The sequence below is a fragment of the Amblyomma maculatum genome, chromosome 1 (genome assembly GCF_055883805.1).
Source record: "Amblyomma maculatum isolate TAMU_Amacu chromosome 1, ASM5588380v1, whole genome shotgun sequence".
NCBI classification, from domain to species: domain Eukaryota; kingdom Metazoa; phylum Arthropoda; class Arachnida; order Ixodida; family Ixodidae; genus Amblyomma; species Amblyomma maculatum.
The window spans coordinates 301,956,348-301,973,524 of record NC_139344.1 but is presented as its reverse complement, the minus strand read 5'-3'; the positions used below and the strand labels follow the sequence as shown (position 1 = coordinate 301,973,524).

General features: G+C 50.0%; 2 protein-coding genes across 6 annotated transcripts in view; both read right to left on the bottom strand.

Annotated features, from left to right (window-relative positions):
• LOC146206939 (armadillo repeat-containing protein 8-like) overlaps nucleotides 1-5,672 on the bottom strand; it is a 104,150-nt gene extending 98,478 nt beyond the window's left edge. For 2 of the 5 annotated variants that reach the window (XM_084601518.1, XM_084602257.1), the window contains exons 1-4: nucleotides 5,445-5,672; nucleotides 5,141-5,214; nucleotides 5,003-5,074; nucleotides 4,805-4,944 (exon numbers count right to left, since the gene is read on the bottom strand). In XM_084601518.1, the coding sequence (XP_084457644.1) occupies nucleotides 4,805-4,944; nucleotides 5,003-5,074; nucleotides 5,141-5,214; nucleotides 5,445-5,471 (313 nt within the window). In that variant the 5' untranslated portion in view covers nucleotides 5,472-5,672. The remainder of the gene's footprint in view (nucleotides 1-4,804; nucleotides 4,945-5,002; nucleotides 5,075-5,140; nucleotides 5,215-5,444) is intronic. The other 3 variants (XM_084602899.1, XM_084603331.1, XM_084603014.1) reach the window with 3 other exon arrangements.
• Nucleotides 5,673-5,827: 155 nt separating this feature from the next.
• On the bottom strand, nucleotides 5,828-9,856 carry LOC146206938 (uncharacterized). The gene is given in 4 exon segments (XM_084575990.1): nucleotides 5,828-6,778; nucleotides 6,781-6,804; nucleotides 6,807-9,443; nucleotides 9,605-9,856. Coding segments are annotated over 4 exon segments (3,852 nt in total). The 3' UTR covers nucleotides 5,828-5,839.
• Nucleotides 9,857-17,177: the final 7,321 nt, after the last annotated feature.

Sequence of the window (17,177 nt, the reverse complement as noted above, 5' to 3'; positions counted from 1 at the left end):
CAGAGATACGACTCGAGCTAATGATATTCTAGTGGAAATCAAGAAAAGGGGATGGGCAGGGCATGTGTGCGAAGAGAGGATATCCGATGGTCGAAAAGGGCAACAAATTGGATACCAAGAAAAGGAAAATGTAGCAGGGAGCGGCAGAAAGTAGGATGGGCGGATGAGGTAAAGAGTTTGCAGGGGTCAAGCGGATACAGCTAGTACAGCCCCGGGTTAGTTCGAAGAATATGGGAGAGGCCCTACAGTGGGTATATTCCAGCTGCTGATGATGAAAGCTTTTAAAGTTAACCTGCTACTGCACGATCAATGGCTTCAGGCTCCTGCAATTTCTCCTTTGCAGTCTTCCTAAGGCTATGCGTTTTCACAATACGTGCGACATCATTTACTGCCAACGCTTTTTCGACACAGCTGTCAATAAATGCCGACAAGTCATCGTTTGTTCAAGCTTTCTCTATTCTTTACCTGTAGCAGCCATTAGCTAATTTTGTGGCAAGAGTATTGTGCTCATATGCTGTTTTGTTAAGGGCACCAGCCAGCCTCATCATCACACACAGTTCTTCCATGGAGATTAGAAATTTTACACACTTGCAAGAGTCAATCTAAGGATACCCATGGGAGACATTACAGCCCAGAGGTATGTGGTTTCCCAGCTGTTTACCCCCTACTGAAGAAAAAAAACATAGCCCTATCCACTGACAGACCACAGTGGTGACACAGTCTTACAGGGGGAAACTGATGCCTGCTTGTGAGGCCACTCACCGTGATTCCCCTCTCAATGATCCAGAGATCAAGTGAAATAGTCTGGTGAAGGGACACCTCTCCTCAAGGTTCAACTGACATACAGGACATCTATGGCCTGGCTCTACTTTTGGCCAATCAATTCTGTCATGCTTGGTTTTATGGCGCATAAGCAACTTAATTTTATAAGGAAGTCAGTTTGTTTGCATCTTTTAAATTAAAACCGAAAACACTGGTCCCAGCAGCAGGCTATGAACAGAATAGGATGTGTTCATTATAGAAATAAACTTTTCTTCCAAGCTTGTTGCATAGCTGATCGTCAGGTCATAAAATTGCATGCTCCACACTTTTTTTTTTTTTTTTTTTTTTTTTAAGGTATCAAATGCATAAGATGTGCACGTCTAATGTACAAGTGACACAAGATTACTCCGATAAAGCATTTTGAGTGATTACCTCAATTCCATTCCTTGATAACAGGCTTCCCTGGGTGTTGTTTGTTGTTTACATCATTATCCCATAATGCTCGCCAGCTAGCTCTCAGTTTACTCAGCATTAACTTGGTATAATCCTTATGAGGCATATTTATAAGTTTTATTACAGTGTTTTATCAGCTTTCTTATTCCCACATGGCTAGAGAACCAGCAGAACTTTTATATGCTCTTTGTAATGGCTGTTACATTACAATGTGCACGATATCTCCTAATATGGTATTTTTCAGGAGTAATGCTGTGAATAACTTCAAACTGTTTTCAATATTTTCCTTTAATATTTTTTCGACAGCTAGCGCAACGCCGTAAAATTTGACACTGAAAATTTATTAGCTCTTGCTTTTCCAAACTGCCCTTCGTGGGTCTTTTGGTTTTTCTTTTTTTCTGAGCGTACTCGCGCTTTCGCTTGGAGGGGTGGCGGTGACAGAGCTGGCCTTTGCAATCGGCCGTCCTGTCTTAACAACTGCACCAATTGGAGTTATCCGTGCATTCAAAATGAACGACAGTAAACTTACTTTGTTTGCCTTGTGCGAAAGGAGGGACGAAAATTCACATTGGGATTTCCTGCCAGCGACCTCTCAGACTAAGCACCACTGTAAGTTGGGCGGGCTGGTTCATTATCATAAAATAGTGCAAATGCATACAGGAATGATGCAGACAAGTGCTAACTCGCAAATGAGCTTTATTGTGGAAAAAGAAACCATTTACACATCAACATGGCCTCCTTGGCAAGCTGATAAACAGGGTGCAAAAATTCACATTGCAAAGCAATAGGTGTAAACACCCTGTGTGGGAAAAGGGGCCAAAATGGACAGACGGGGATAATTGGTGGCTAACTATCTGCAACTATATCCCTGCCATGATATTTGCAGTACCACATGTAGACCATTTTACGACCCTCGGAGAAACCGGTTTGTTAAGCGGGGGGTGTCGTCAACTCTCTCCTTTGCTAAGAAAGCAGCCCAGCGCCCAATATGGCAGCACCCTTCACCCTTCCGTAAAATCGTCTAGAGGAGCAAACCCTTATGAAAATGCCTGCATGGCCTACGGACAGCTTCATAAAAGTTAGGTTGGCAGCTCCTGCCTCCTCGGCCATGTACATCTGCCAACGATTTTAGCTCAGTCTTTCGGCCTCTTACCAAAGCTCCACTTTTGGTGCCACCTCTCCATGATCCAATTTGTCCTCTGCGTCCCTTCTAACAAAACACTTGTGCAACCTAAGCTGTAATAATTCCACCAAGCTTGTTCATTTAAAATTCTCTGCCATTGTTACCCTAAAAAAGCAGGACTGCATACCCACCACAAAATCACACCACTGCCTCCTTCATACCTCTGCTATTCAACCTGCATGCACGGGTCACAAGGCCATCAATGCACCTAGATGCATGCTCATTTTTTTGCCTTCCCCAAGAATGAAACAATCTTTATACTTTTGTCACACCTAAGCGGTCTTTTACCAAGTTGAAAGTTGAGTATTCAAAAGGAGTTGCATAACAGACACACAGTGACCTCTTTTTAGCGTTTCCTTCCAAAGACGCTATCGAAAGTGTGGCGCTAGATTTTGAAACAAAACCACTCAGAATAATACCGACGTATCGCAACATATAAATCAAATATGTGCATTATCACTTGTCTATGGCAAATTTAGCTAACAAACGTTAAATTAAAGAAGATTGCACGCATCGCCGGTTAGCGTCATCACGTGATATCTTTGAACTACTTACAAGTGCCGTAGAAAAAGTGAATTACTGTGCCTAGTTAACATACTGCAAAGCATAAAATTCTTATTTTATAATGAGTAAATGTGACAAAAAAATGCACTTTTGCTTCCTTTCTTTATTAGAAGATAATCACCAATGTTCACTAGGTTGAAGGCTACGTTTTTCCAGCCGTAAAAGAGATCAGCGATCTCTGCTTTCAAAAAAGGCCGCTTCTGGAAAGGAGTTTAAACTCTTTCGTGTGTCTACTGATGAAACTCTTTTGGGGAACGTGTCTTTTTATCCAAACACCATTACACTGCCCATGTGACGGGGTATTAGACACCCATAAAATTGCTCCAGTGTATTAACACCACGTTGTAAAAGGTCTCGCCCAAAGGGCACTTCAGCAAGTGGCTTTTGCTACTTTCCACCCTGATGTAGAGTTTTTGCAAGATTGGCAAATCTCAGCTTGATACCCTTACATTTGGGGAGAGGGATCAAGTGGGATTTTATTTGACTTATGTTTGGGGAGGGGGATCAAGGAGTATTTGACAGTAGAATATCCTAGTAATATTGATGAGCAGCCTTGTCTGGAGCGTACCGACGGTGCTCTGCAGAGCAAGTCAGCACCATCTAAGGTTAGGCTCTGGGTTTGAGTTAAGCGTCTCATGTGCATATGCGGCCAAAACAAGGCAATGCCTTCTCGTGGGTTGTCGGCCTCATTTGCACGCAGTACTTGCGTTTCACGCCGCCAAGGTCGCACTGAATGATATTGTTACGGTGGAGTCTCTCATGTCCTGCCGTCGTGTGGGTGGCGTCTCGGGTCGATCATTTTGTCTCTCCTTCGTCGTGCCTTGTGGTCGGGTCGGGGGACAGGACGATGGAACGAAGAGGTTGCGTCGGGTCTGGCAGGCTGGTTAACAGCCATGCGATGCCTCCTAACCTTCTGCCGACGGCGCAAGACGACGCAGGGCACCGAAGCTCCGAGCCAAGATGAGTGACGATGTTGTACCCAGCACCTCCAACAAAATGTTACGGAGCGGCAAAGAAGAGAGAGATGAATTAATCTAATGAATCCCAGCGGGCCTAGCATGAGCACTCCTGCCCGCTTCTTCCTCATCCGTAACAATATGTTACAGCAGATGGCAGAACCAACTCGAGCGAAGGCAATTGCGAGAATATCGGATGATTGCGTGTTTCACTCAAATGATAGCAGATGATCGTGCATTTCAAACTCACCAGGCTAAGATTGCGAGAATTTGGACTATTTGGTTGCTTGATGTGCTTGTTTCGCCTTGCCGGTATAAGCATAGCACGTTGCCACCACGAACAATGCATCGCAGGTGTATTGTCTGATGACTTCTTTTTGCAATTCATTATCAGCTAGAAGGGACAAGTTGGCCATTACAAACAGACGCGAAATGTGTCGTCCCTCGTAGATAAATATGCAGTGCAGATAAACGCCGAAAGGCGTAAAGGCTCCAGCAAGTGGTGCCTATGCAAACACGCGGGACCAACGACTATCAGTCATGCTATCCTTTACACTCTTGAAACAAGGCTGCATGGCGGCACCCTAGCCACCGTCACAAATTCAGGAAGTGCAGCCCTGGCAGCATGAAAAGAACTCGCTAGGCGGGGCTGGTCAAGGAAGCGATGAGCAGGCATCCCTTTTTTTTTAGTGCGCATGAGACGCACAGCTCAAACCCAGAGCGTATCGTTAGCTGACTTGCTTCGCAGAGCACCGTTGGCGCGACAGGGCTGCTCACCACTGTACGACTGCAATGCTTCGAGCGTTGTGGATTAACACATAAAGCCACCGCAACTGAAGGAAAATCCAAAGCTGCGGTACAAAATGGCCAGCGAGGTTGCACTCACCCTGCAGCAAGACTGGCAGCACTCCAGCGTCAAGCAATGCCTTCACATTTTCTTCTGTGCCTTTGGCCAGGCTGTTGAGAATCACAGCCGTCTCACACAAAAGCTGCGGATGAGACTCCTCACGCAGTATCTGCAACAACCTGCGTTCCACCAGAACACTTGATTTCGCTCCTACCAATAGTTAAGAACGGAGTTTACCTCGGAACAAGGCCCATCCGTATGACCGTGGCTTTCTGATTATTGCTCCCAATGACGGAGTTCTTGAGCTGACTGAAAATGCGATGCAGATACGACTGAATCCAAGCGACAGTACAAAGCGCGAGCTCGTGCACTTACATTATTCCCTCCAAGCATTTTTCCGGATCATGAAAGAACAGGAGGTCAATGTATGACCTATTGCATTCGACAACCTGCCAAGAGAAACCACGGCCTTTTGCACGCTTCCTCGACAGGCGATCGCTGTGAACACACTTCAAAGTGTATACGGCACATTTCAATGCTAGGCACACCTCGCCACTACTGCAAGATGCGAGTCATCGTGACCCCCACTAAAGTCAACTTGGACAATTCTGAAGCGAAAAATAACCCCATCGCACATCTGTGCTGAACATCATTAGCACAAATGCAGGCGACACCTTACCATATACGACTGATGAACGGTCACCATTCTGTATCTACCGATGCCTTCTAAAAGCGGTGGCAACGACGACTGAGTACACGCTTCCTATCCGATCATACCACCGATTTCTGAAACCTGCAACATTCCTTTCGCAGCCACTATACAACAGTAGTATTTTCACTTTCAACAATATTTGCGCTGCACCGCTTCTTTCGCTTTTGGGGCTTTTAGGCCTGTTCAGAAATGTGTTCAGACTGACTTGATGATGATAGGATGGATGGATGGATGTTGTGGCCTTCCCCCTTTGTAACGGGTTGGTGGATATTACATTATAACAATATCCTGGCCTGGATCACTTTCACCTACTGCACACTAACACTTACAGGTACATAGATACAGATTAACATTTTCATCTACTATTTTGGTCGCACTATCTTCCACCACTCTCTCAAGCGGCACTTGGTCTTGGCCACCTCTTTGAATTGTCTTGCGCAATCAGAAGCGTCGCGTATACTGAAGCCAAGTGCCTGTGGGAGTGTAGTGCCCTCTGTCGGCGCTGGTGTGAGGCCCGCACAGTCGAGAACCAAGTGGTCGATAGTCTCCTCACTCACTGCGCACACTCTGCACACCGTACTTCGCACACCAGCATCGTAGCGCTGGCGATAGATCTGAGTTCGGAGGGCTCCGGCTCGTGCCTCGAAGAGGAGGCTGCTAGAGATGTCGTTGTCATAAAGGGGTTCCGCACAAATCTCTTGTTTGTGTTCTCTGTAGAGCTTAAGTGTGAACTTTCCCTCCATGGCATTCCTCCAGCGCTCAGTTTCCACCTTTCGCACCTGAGTCTCAACAGCTCTCGCCCACTTTCGTTCCGTCTCCTCTTGTACGGGCTGAGAATAGAAACCGCACTTCCTGTGGAGTTGCTGCAGTCGCTTCGTCCATCTGGTGCGGATCCCATTACGGTGGACGTAATCGAACACTTGTCGCGCTAATCGGTGTGGATGCATGAGTCTCAGCCTGCCGTCATACGACGCCTTGCTTCGCGCTTCTCGCGCCTCAAAACTAGACCAACCAAGGTCGCCTTGAATTGCCTCGTTTGCAACGTTCCCATGGCAGCCCGGAGCCAGCCTTCCAACAGTGCGTTGACTGCGTTCCAGCCATTCGCGGGTAGGTGCTGTAGAGCATACCACCGCATTGGCAAAGGTCAGGGCAGGGACGTGAACCGCCTTCCACAGATCCCGCACCATAAGAAAACGGTTAAAGCCCCACAAGCATCTCCTGCGAAGGATGGTGCCAGCCCGCTGGGATGATCTTCTTAAATGTAACTCATGCCCAGCAGTATAGTCAGATTCAGTCCCGAATATGTCACTCCGAGGTAGCGGTACTCTCTGTAGCTTGAGGTAGCGGCACACCTTTTGGCAACATCAGGGGACAGGAGGGCTCCGGCCCAGAAAAAGCAAGTACGGCCGATTTTTTAGCATTGAACTGCAACCCAAGAGGTGCCAGTGCTTCAGCACAATCGGTGATGAGGGCTTGCAGGTCTTCCGCGTCCCCTGCCAGCAGCACAATGTCGTCAGCAAACACCAACGCTGGCAACACTTGTCGTTCCCTGATGCCTTCGTTCATCCGCTCCACTATGAAGCCAACACCCGACGCCAGTAGCCGCCGCTCAACACTCGCCGTATATAGCATATATAACAAGGGTGACAGTGGGCAGCCCTGTTTCAGACCCCTACCCACTACCACCTCGCCCGACCAGATGCCATTGAGGGTGGCTTTCACCGTGTTGTTGGCATAGAGACGTCGGAGCATCTCTGTCCAGGGTTTGGGCATTCCAATTGTATCCAGATGTTGCAGCAGTTGTTCCTGGGGGACGCTGTCATAAGCCTTCGCTACGTCCAGGAAACAGCTCACCAGCCCTCTTGCCTCTTTACGCGCGATCTCTACGCATTGGCTTAAGACATACAGATTGTCTTCTAGGCGGCGGCCACGTCGGAACCCATTCTGCAACTCGGTTAAGTGGTTGCCCTCTTCCGCCCACCCGGTCATCCAAGCCTTCAGGACTTGCGCGAAGACCCTGTACAGCACGCTGGTGATAGTGAGAGGCCGATAGTCGCGCAAGAGACCGGCATCACCGCCCTTTTTTGGCAGCAGGATCACTCTGCCACGGCGCCAGTCTTCTGGAGTAGAGCTGCCTGCCAGTATATCTGTGAAGACACCGGCAAGCTGTGCCCGCGCCTCATTGCCCAGGCTTTTCACGAGCCCCGCAGGATGCCCATCGAGCCCTTGAGCTGTGCGCGCGCTAATCCGGGCGATTGCTCTATCGATGGCTCCCAACGACACTGACCAGGTTTCTTCTTCCATATTAGCCCTCCCTGGCTGCTCACAAGTTGGGGAACTCATGCAAGGCTCCTCAAGTGCTGGTGGTGCCGCGTATAACTTGCGTATATGCTCGGTCAATGCATGATGAAGATCAGCCGTCTTTGCCCCACTTGACTCGTCTCGGATTTCTGCCTGTGCCGGCCTGCCATCCTGTCGTGCCACATACATCCAGAATTTGGACGCTGCTCCCTTCCCAGCGCTCTTGATGTCCTGGAGCGTCTTATGGTTGGCTTCGGCTATTTTCCGCTGCGTAATGGCCTGCATTTCCCGCTTTCGAAGCAAATATTCTTGCCAACTTCCCTGAACATCTTCGCTGTCAGGATTCCTAACCGCCCGACGGTGTTGTCGGTTGGCAAGACGACGGGCACACAGCGCTGCTCTAACCTCCCCATCCCACCAGTTTTTTCTACAGACCCCTCGACGCGCATTGGTTATCTTCACATGCTTCTGCATAATGCGGTGAAGTTCACTGATGTACTCTTCATACGAGGCTGCCTCTTCTCGGTGGGGGCTAAGCTCAAATTCGTGGGCCACTTGTTCATAGGATGTAGCAGGGAGAAACTGTTTTGGGCCTTCACGTCGTTTAGGTTGTCGGTGCCATGGGGACGCTTTGAACCGCAGCATGAGACGATTGTGATCGCTCCCCAAGCTGTGTTGGCCTTCTTCGTCGATGTGAATGCTCTGGAGTGCACCGCAGAGTTTCCGCGACACGAGCCCATAGTCAATGGATGAACTCTGGCCTCGGGCACACCACGTAACTGTTCCCTCACAGTCGGCTCGTAGGTTTACTATTTCGAGCGATAACTCCTGGGCCAGTTCAAGCAGGAGAGTTCCGTTATGGTCGGAGTAGCCATCGAGTTCTTCAATGTGGCCATTAAAGTCACCCAATATCAGAACTTCCCGATTTGTACCCCAGGGTTCGATGTCATGCCTTATGCAGCGCAGGATGTTGGAGTTTTCATCACGTTGATTAGGGGAGACGCCTAGGTACGTCACGCATGTCATTACTGGCACTGCATGGATATAGCCTGACACCCAAGCGTGTTCCTCGCAGTCATCCGATAACGGTGTCCAGGAGCCTCCCTCCGGCCACAAAAACCCAACACCTCCTCCTTTTCGGGCCGAGCTTTCTCTGTTGCAGCCCGTCCAGTTCCAAAGTGAGTTGACCGGGGGTCTCTCCATGTCCCTTAGGTGTGTTTCAGCCACTCCAAACAGTGTTATCTCTTCCTGCTCCATTTCCTGGTATAATTCCTCCCACTTCGCTAAGCGCCTGCCACCGTGTAGATTAAGGAATGCAACGTTCACCGCGTTCGGTTTCTGGCGCCGCCGGACTCTAATATTCTTGCCAGGTTTCAGCCGTCCTGTCATTTGACCTTCTTTGGCCTCTTCTGGCTTCAGTGGCTGCATCTCCCGACCATTCTGGCTGACCGTCCCCGTTGAGTAGGCCGTCTCGTCTGGGTGCAGCCTGTACCTGGGAGGTTCTACGGCGACATTCTCATTCGCTCCATTAGTTTCGCCAGACTCTGCAACATGCGTTGCACGGAGCGATCTGACCTCTGTCTCTGCGGGCCATTGGACTTCTGGTGGCTTGAATGTTGGGGAGTTGCACCACTGGCTGTCTCCTTGGCATACAGTTCGCTGGGGCTGTGTGGAAGCCTTCCTAAAAAAACACATGTCCTCCTTCCAAACTTGTTCGCTATGTCAGTAGCTGTTTCCTTTGAGTATAGCGGACCGTTCAAGCCTGTTTTCCGGACCTGGCCTGTTGTTTTTATGAACTCAGTCCGGGGGCCCAATTCCTTACATACCTCCTGGGCCAGGGAGTTCCAAAGCCTGCACTGCTCGTAGTAACCCTTGCCTTTTTCTCGCACTTCTGGCACGGCGAATACAATATAGAAGTGCTGGGGGTACCTCTCCTGCCATAGCTTCAGATGGTCCCTGAGAACTGTTTCCATGTTTTCAGGCTGGACCCCTAGTATAATATCCTGGAGGCCTGCGTGGATTGCTATGAGCCGCTGCTGTTCACTGGAGGATTCAAGTTTCCGCCCCACTTCTGTCATGGTCTCGGTTAGAGTAGCCCTGGCTTTGGTATAGAATGTAAGGCGACTGTCTTTATGGACTATGGTCAGAGCACCCGACTTTAGCCTATACGCGTTTTCATCTCCGGCCAGAAGGACTGAGCGCTGGGGACGTTCTTGCAATGCACTACTCACTCGTCCTTTCCTTGTCTTAGTGTGTGAACTGTTGTGTTCACTTGCTTTTGTGTACTGATGGTGTTGCTTATTTCCCCTTTCCATGGATATTGTGTTGCTTCCTGTCACAGGTCCTGTCTGGGTCGATTCTTCCTCTGTAATTGAGGACTGATGGTTGCCCTTTTCAGGTATCCATGCCTGGCTAGGCTCCGTTGACATTTGGGGACTCTCCTGGCTGTGCGGCAGGTTGGGATGCTCATGCAGCTCCTCCTGTGTCTGCCTTATATTTCCGGTGCTACCCACCGAGTGCTCTACCTTTTGGGGGGTAGATATTAAAGCCCCTCTATCTGAGGGGCTTTAGTAGATAGAGGGGCTTTAGTAGATATGCCAAGGCAGTGCCTCCTGGGGGGGGGGGGGGGGAATTCTGTAACGCTCTCAAATTTTCAATACAAAACCAGCCTCAAACCCACGATTGCCAACTTGCAGAGAGCCGGCTCCGTGAACTGCGCATGCGCGCCCAGGACCAAAGTGGAAAGGAGGATATGTTGCTTTTCTGAACGAATGTGACGTCATATAGCTTTTAGTGCTTTTTTTTTTCTAGAAGTAAGCCTCAAACCCAGATCGCTCACTGAGCCGCCAAAGTATACGGCCCAAAGAAGGCGCCGTCTGCTGCGACCCGGTTGCAGCCAACGTTATCCCGTATTCACAAACGCGCCTCGACTCGACGCTCCACCTCCACTCGTCGGAGCGGAGAATACAGCCGCTACTCCACTCCAGGACCGATTCGGATTCATGAACGCCCCTCGGCGTTTCCTCCGACAAGTTCTCCTCGAGAATACCTCCTCCACTCGGAGCAGCGCAAGTGGCATATGGGGACGAGAGTAAGATGAACTTTTGGCCCGAAAACTGCGTGCTGAACTATGTAACATGCTCAGTTTTTTATGTCAAGTCTTCTAAACAACTTTCGCAACCGACCTCGACGTTAACAGCATAGTGTAACTTGTTTTGTGGGCTGGATGAAAAGGGCGGCTGTGAAAAATGGCCGAAAATGTTTTCGCATCTGGCAACAGCCGCTGCTGGTGACGTCAGCTTCGAGAAATGGTGTGAATACTTCGGTTTATTTTTTGGTGTGAGATCTACGCTCGGCCTTTGCCGCTTTGCCTTTTTTTTATTGCCAGGCTTTGACAGACGTTTTTTTTTTTTGTTTTTTTTTTTGACAGGCTTGACCGACTTTTTTTTTTTACCATGCTTTTTTTTTATTGCCGGGCGTCAAAGTACATTGCAGGAAAAAAAAAGTATAAGCCGCGAACCTTGCCGCGAACTCCTACCCTCCTACCCTCCTACCAGCATGGCTCGGCCTGCTCGGAGGCGAGCTAAACATGCGTGCTGCTTCGCAGCACATTGCAGCTCATGCACGCTGAATTCGACCCTCCAGAAGAAAATGCCGCGTGCGGTTTCCAAACAAGTTGGGAGCCCTAATTGAAAACGTGCTTGAAAAGCCATGCTCTTCGTCGGTCGCGAATATCCCTCCGTAGGAGTAGCACACAAACGCGCTCCCTCAACAGCGCCGCGCCGGCCGCGCGTCCGCAGACGTACTACGTACCCTCGGGCGACGGGCAAGCCATTTATGTCCGCAAAGTCCCACCGCGCCTCCGGTACTGGATACAACACGCTGTTCCCCCACAAGTTCGGCGCCGTCTGCGGAAGCGCGCGGGGCGAGCCACGGAAAGTGCGCCGCCGCAGCTCGACTCCGGCCGCGGGCGAGCTCACCATTTGGCCAAATCGCGCCTCAACTCTGCACTCGGTGGGCTCCGAAAAGGTTATCCATTTATCCAGTGACGACTTATTCAAATGTGCCCGCGCCACACATGCGCAATGCGACGATGCGACGATCAAACAACACAGACGTCGGTGGCTGATCACGGTTATCCATGTTCGGCGTGAGCGGCAGGGACGGCCGGAGGCTAGCCATGACCACATTCGCAAAACGATAGCGTGCCAGAAGTCCCGTGTCACTGTCACTCTCAGCTGATGCTTTAGCGAAAGGTTCGGTGCATCCTTGTCGTATCTTCTTTCGTGAAACTTTTTGGTTACCGGTAGAACGAATCCCACACAGCGAGCGAGCGATGCGATGTCGGCCATGTTTACAAGCGGAGTGGCGGTCGAGGAGCGGCCAAGGTAGCGTCGTCGCAGACTCGAGATTCTCGAGAAAACTCAAGTTTTCTCCGCCACTGGAGGAGCGATTCGAGTGGAGATTGCTTTGTGAAACGAAAAACAGGCCTCGAGGGCCGCTTGGAGTAGAAGTTCGAGTGAAGGCGTGTTTGTGAATACGTGTCCCTCGATTGTCCTTTTGCGCTACACATATATGCCATATGGATGCAGTTATATATTAGGCGCATGTTTCACCGTAAGCGCGGCATTACCAACGAGCTTCATCGCGATTAACCGGCCGCGTCTCGTGCATATTGTGTATCTGAGAAAAAAAAAAAAAAAAAAAAAAAAAAACTTCGTCAGCTTCTTCATTCAAAAGATGGTGACTTCGGCAAAACCCTGTGCAATCGCAGGCCGCGATGTACCTTAATTAGCCGCTGTAAGTAAAGGTTCCTCGTTTGTGTTCTGCTGTATTTTTTTATTTTTTTTTATTCAAATACCTCACGGGCTCCGATTGGAGTATTATGTGAGGGGGGTTATATAACTGGGGTGCGAAACAGAAGCATGCAGAAGATGGTTATTTTAACATCGTTATTTTCAAAACGTTAACATTATACCCTCCACACCTTGTGCCCAAGACGGCACCAAAAAGGAAGGAAAGAAACATATGCGAGCAGCAACCAGCTCGTAAACGCCATAAGCGGAACGCAGGGATTGGACCCGGCGATTCGGGCTCGGAAATCAACGAGGGCTCCTGTTTTCTCGAAGCTGGCTTTCAAGACTGCAACGACTCCTCCGGCTCCAGTGAAGCGGGCATTGTGGGTGAACAGAGTGGCAGCCAGGCTACACTGCAGACACCTAACCACCACGGAGGCCGTCATCCGTTTGAGGACATTCTCATTCCGGTTACATGGATGCGGATACCTTCCGTGGATGACAGCCTAGCTTATGCTTAAGACCCAGTAACTTTGAAAAGATGAAGGTTGACCTTGCATTCCAACTTTTTGCCAACTTTTTGCACCGGCGGTATGTGGAGACTATATACACTCGGGTGCAACCAACAGAAGACTTCGTCAAGCTAATTAATCGCCTGATACGAGTAATGACCTCCAGCATAACCAAGCGTGCACTTAATCCGGGTAGCCCAGACATATGCGTTTCTTGGAAGACTTTTTAGGATATCTGGACAAGTGGGAAGAACATGCCAGCATTGCCTTCCACTCGCATTGTCACCTTTGATTAAACATGCTGTCTTCGTTCTATTAAACCGAATCTGTGTTTCGTGACTTGTATTCTTTGAGTTTGAATTCCTCCAAACGCGAAAGCTCTCATGTGCGTTTACTGGGTTAGCGTGTGGCTCACGTACCGATTGAGCTTTCAAGTTCGAGCAATCTGCACAAAGCAATTCGATATTAACATTAGCATGTTAAAACGTTATATTAATCCTAAGCTCCTGAAAGAGCTCTAAAACAAAGTATTAAACGTGAGCCAAAGCAACCCGCAGCTCCCTTTCCAACTCTCAGCAGCGCGGCGCAATGTGCGCAAGAAACCGGCTCGCACCACAGCGCCGCTATGCGGCCGCCGCCGGCAGGCATCAACTCTGGTGCCACCGCGCCGCCCGCGCTCAGCACACTAGTCAGTATCACGGCCGGTCTCGAGGGAGAGCGCGTGCTGGGGAGAAAACCTGGGCCAGGGGGCGCTGCGCCGCTCTGTGCGTCAGCGCCCTCCATGGAGACCCCGTCAAAACCTCCGCGCAGTGCGGCCGCGTCGTCTGCTCCCCGCAGCATAGAAAAGCATGCTGTCGTCTGCTCCGCGCTGCTTTCCAGCACGTGTTTGCGCGCGCGCGCTCGGTTGTTTCTCTCCTCCTCCGGCCGCATTCTGGCCGCCGTCGCGCTCAACAAAGGGGGCAAGAAAAAAAAAACGAATGAAAAAGTGACGGCGCGCTTTTTCGCAAAACTCGTGAAAGTGTTTTTCTCGATCTTCTCTCTTTCGTGTTGAAACGATGGTTGTAGTTTTTTTTTTTAGGTATCTCGTACCGCTCGTATCTCGCACCTCTGTTTGTAACTGGCGGTGCCGCAGCAGCCATCGCGGAACCAAGTCGGCCTCAAGAAGCAGATATATGTCATTAATGTCATCACTCGGTGCTTATAAAGGGAAAACACATACGTTAATCGTTCTATCCTCATACGCGATCCTGCTTCGGGAGGTCAAAACTGCGCATTCGCTAGAGGAGATAACTGAACTAGGGATTGCACAGCGTAGCTGTGGAATTAAGAAGACAAAGGTTTACTTGGAGAGATGTCCCCGCCTGCATGATAAGTCGTCAGGCATTTCCTCGCTCTTCGTCTCGCGGAGAGAGGAAACTGCCGAAAAAATGGCATGTCTCGGCTTCTCGTCAGCGATCCAGGCCATTAAGAAACCTCTCATCGTTAAAGGTAGATAAGTCATTGATTTCGGATGGCAGCGCCACAGCAGCGAACTCCCCCTGACCGCTGTCAGCAGGAACCAAAGGGTAAGGCGGCATGCTTTGTGCCTTTGTAGGGAACGCGTCCTAAACGCGCCGAAGCAGGCACCACGGCGCCGGCAGCATCGCCTAAAACGTCTGTTCCCAAAGAGTTGAATAGGCCCCTTTCAAGTGAGCAGTCACAAATGGAAAAGAAGCTCCCCAACCAGCGCCCGGAGCACTCGTCGCTGTGCGAGAAGGCTGGACCCTTCATTCTCTGAACAACATGGAAGAGACATGTGCGGCCTCAAGTCCTTCAAAATACCTGTCGCTTGCCTCTGCCTTCGAGTACCGAATTCGCGTTCATTTTTTTTTGTCTGAGCCTGCCAACAAGCGCTTTTTGAAAACAATGTCCGCGGCGATCAATTAATCATAATTTCTCACTTTCGAAAGCACTGATAAAAAGCGTGCCTCCAGCCAGCCTCTATGTCAGCCGGGGCACAGAAAAAAGCAAAAATAAGAAACACCACTGGCAAAGAGCGCCGGCTTTGCGCGCACAGACGCACGACCATCCCCCCTCGTCCTCACTCTCCTTCTCCCGCTCCGCGTGCACGTGCGGCTGCCTGTAGCACGCGCTCCCGAGCGAGCGGGCTGCGCAGACTCCGCAGACAGCCGCGCGCAGCGCGGATGCGCGTAGGTTTTGTAGTTCCTCTCCGCTCCGCAGGAAACCGAGCGCTGGCGTCGCGGAGCAAACTCCAGCTTTGGTTCCCTATCAGTTACGTCATGACGCGTCAATTTGACGTAATCTAAATATGCCTGCGTATCACGTGTTTCACGTGACATAGCTCAAGCCAATCAAATTTGAGCATCCGCTCCTTCCCAGTATGCCATTATTTTCATCGGTTAATCGAGCGTAAGTGTTCTCCAAACCACCATCAGTAACTTTGTTTCCACTCCAAGATCATTCGTATTTGTCATCCAGGCAACAAGGATAGCTCCGGTTAAAATCAATTTTCACGGCTACGCCATTTTGACGTAACCGCTAGAAGTGCTTGCCTCAACTATAGTGCCTAGAATTATACTGGCTAGTGTGCGCAGCGCGCGCGTTTCGTCGGGGAGGGGGAGGCTCCCGCCGCGATGACTGCGCGGAGAGGCCGCAAGGGGCGCTGCTGGTCGAGTGGGTGCGTGCGAAAGCTCGCGAACTCCTGTCGTCTGCTACCGCGCCGGTGCGGCGCAGCCTCGCGCGATTGCTTAGGACGTGTGAAATCAACATTTGACACGCATCATCTCTTGGATGTGAAGCTGAAAGACGCTAAACGTGAGCAGAAACATCCTAAGATGTTAAAGGCTAAGCGGCAATGCAAAGAGCGGACATGTTTCGTGCCGTTGTGTCGAAGCGGTTATCGGTCCAACGAAGAAAAGGTGTCTTTGTTTACTGCACCGGCGGACCCAGCACTGCTCGCTGAGTGGGAAAATAGAATCAAGAGGGCAGACAGAAGGCTGACACTGAAGGCTGTTGTGTGTGAAAAACATTTCGAGGTCGAATGCATCGAGAGATCTTTTCAGGTTACGGTGAACGGCGTCGTGAACGAACTCGCCCGAGAGAAGCCACGCCTGAAGCCCGATGCTGTCCCTACAATATTCAAAAATTACCCAGTTCATCTTGTGCCTAAAAAGACGGTAAAAAGGAAGGTGCGGAACATTTGCGACCAAGGATCGGCACCTAAACAACGGAAGCGAAATGTCGAGCTGGTGGCTCCCGAGTTGTGCTCCGTCGTCGATGGGAATGATGCGCGGGTTGACCCCGATTGCGTTACTCGTGTAGGTGCATCAGAGGAACTCCAGAAGCAGTCCGATTCCGAGCAGACAGACATTGCTACAGGACCGGTGTGTCATAGCGAAGCGATACTGCAGTCTCCGTGCCCAAGTGATGTTCGGCACCCGTTCGATGGAATTGTGATTCCGGTGACATGGATGAAGTTGCCTGCTACGTTAAATGGCGCTTTGACTTATGCCTGTTGCGAGACCGAAGCTGGTGACTTCTCAAAGCTACTCATCGAAAGAATGGTGACTTTTGGAAAACCTCTTGAGCACGGTTCTGTAATTGCCACAATTTACTTCCGAGGAAGAGAAATGGAAAAGTGCGTGCTTACAGCCCGCCATGAGGCAGAGACATTGATTAAAGAAATGGCTCTGCGTGCCCTCTGTAATGGATGTGGCATGATTCCTGTTGCAGGCAAGCACACCTCATACAGAAGCATGTACTTTGCAGAAAAATGCTTGCTGACCACCGATGGGAAAGGAGAGTCATGCTTGCACTGCAAATATTTACGAAAGCTCTCGCAGAACAACATGTACAGAAGAAAAAAGACGAAAGGTTCTTGCAGTGACAAAAAAAAAATTCAAGAATTGTACTCGTGCTTTGAGAAAGACGAGTAAAAGAATGCTCAGCAGCAGGTTGCTCAAATGAAGGAGCAAAAATACATACACTCCCGAAAAAGCAGCAGTTAGCTGTGTTGTTTCCTGGCCGCAAAACGAAAGTCTCTGAGATGCCTGGATTGTCTGCTAATGAGCCCAAAGCTCTACGAGCACCTT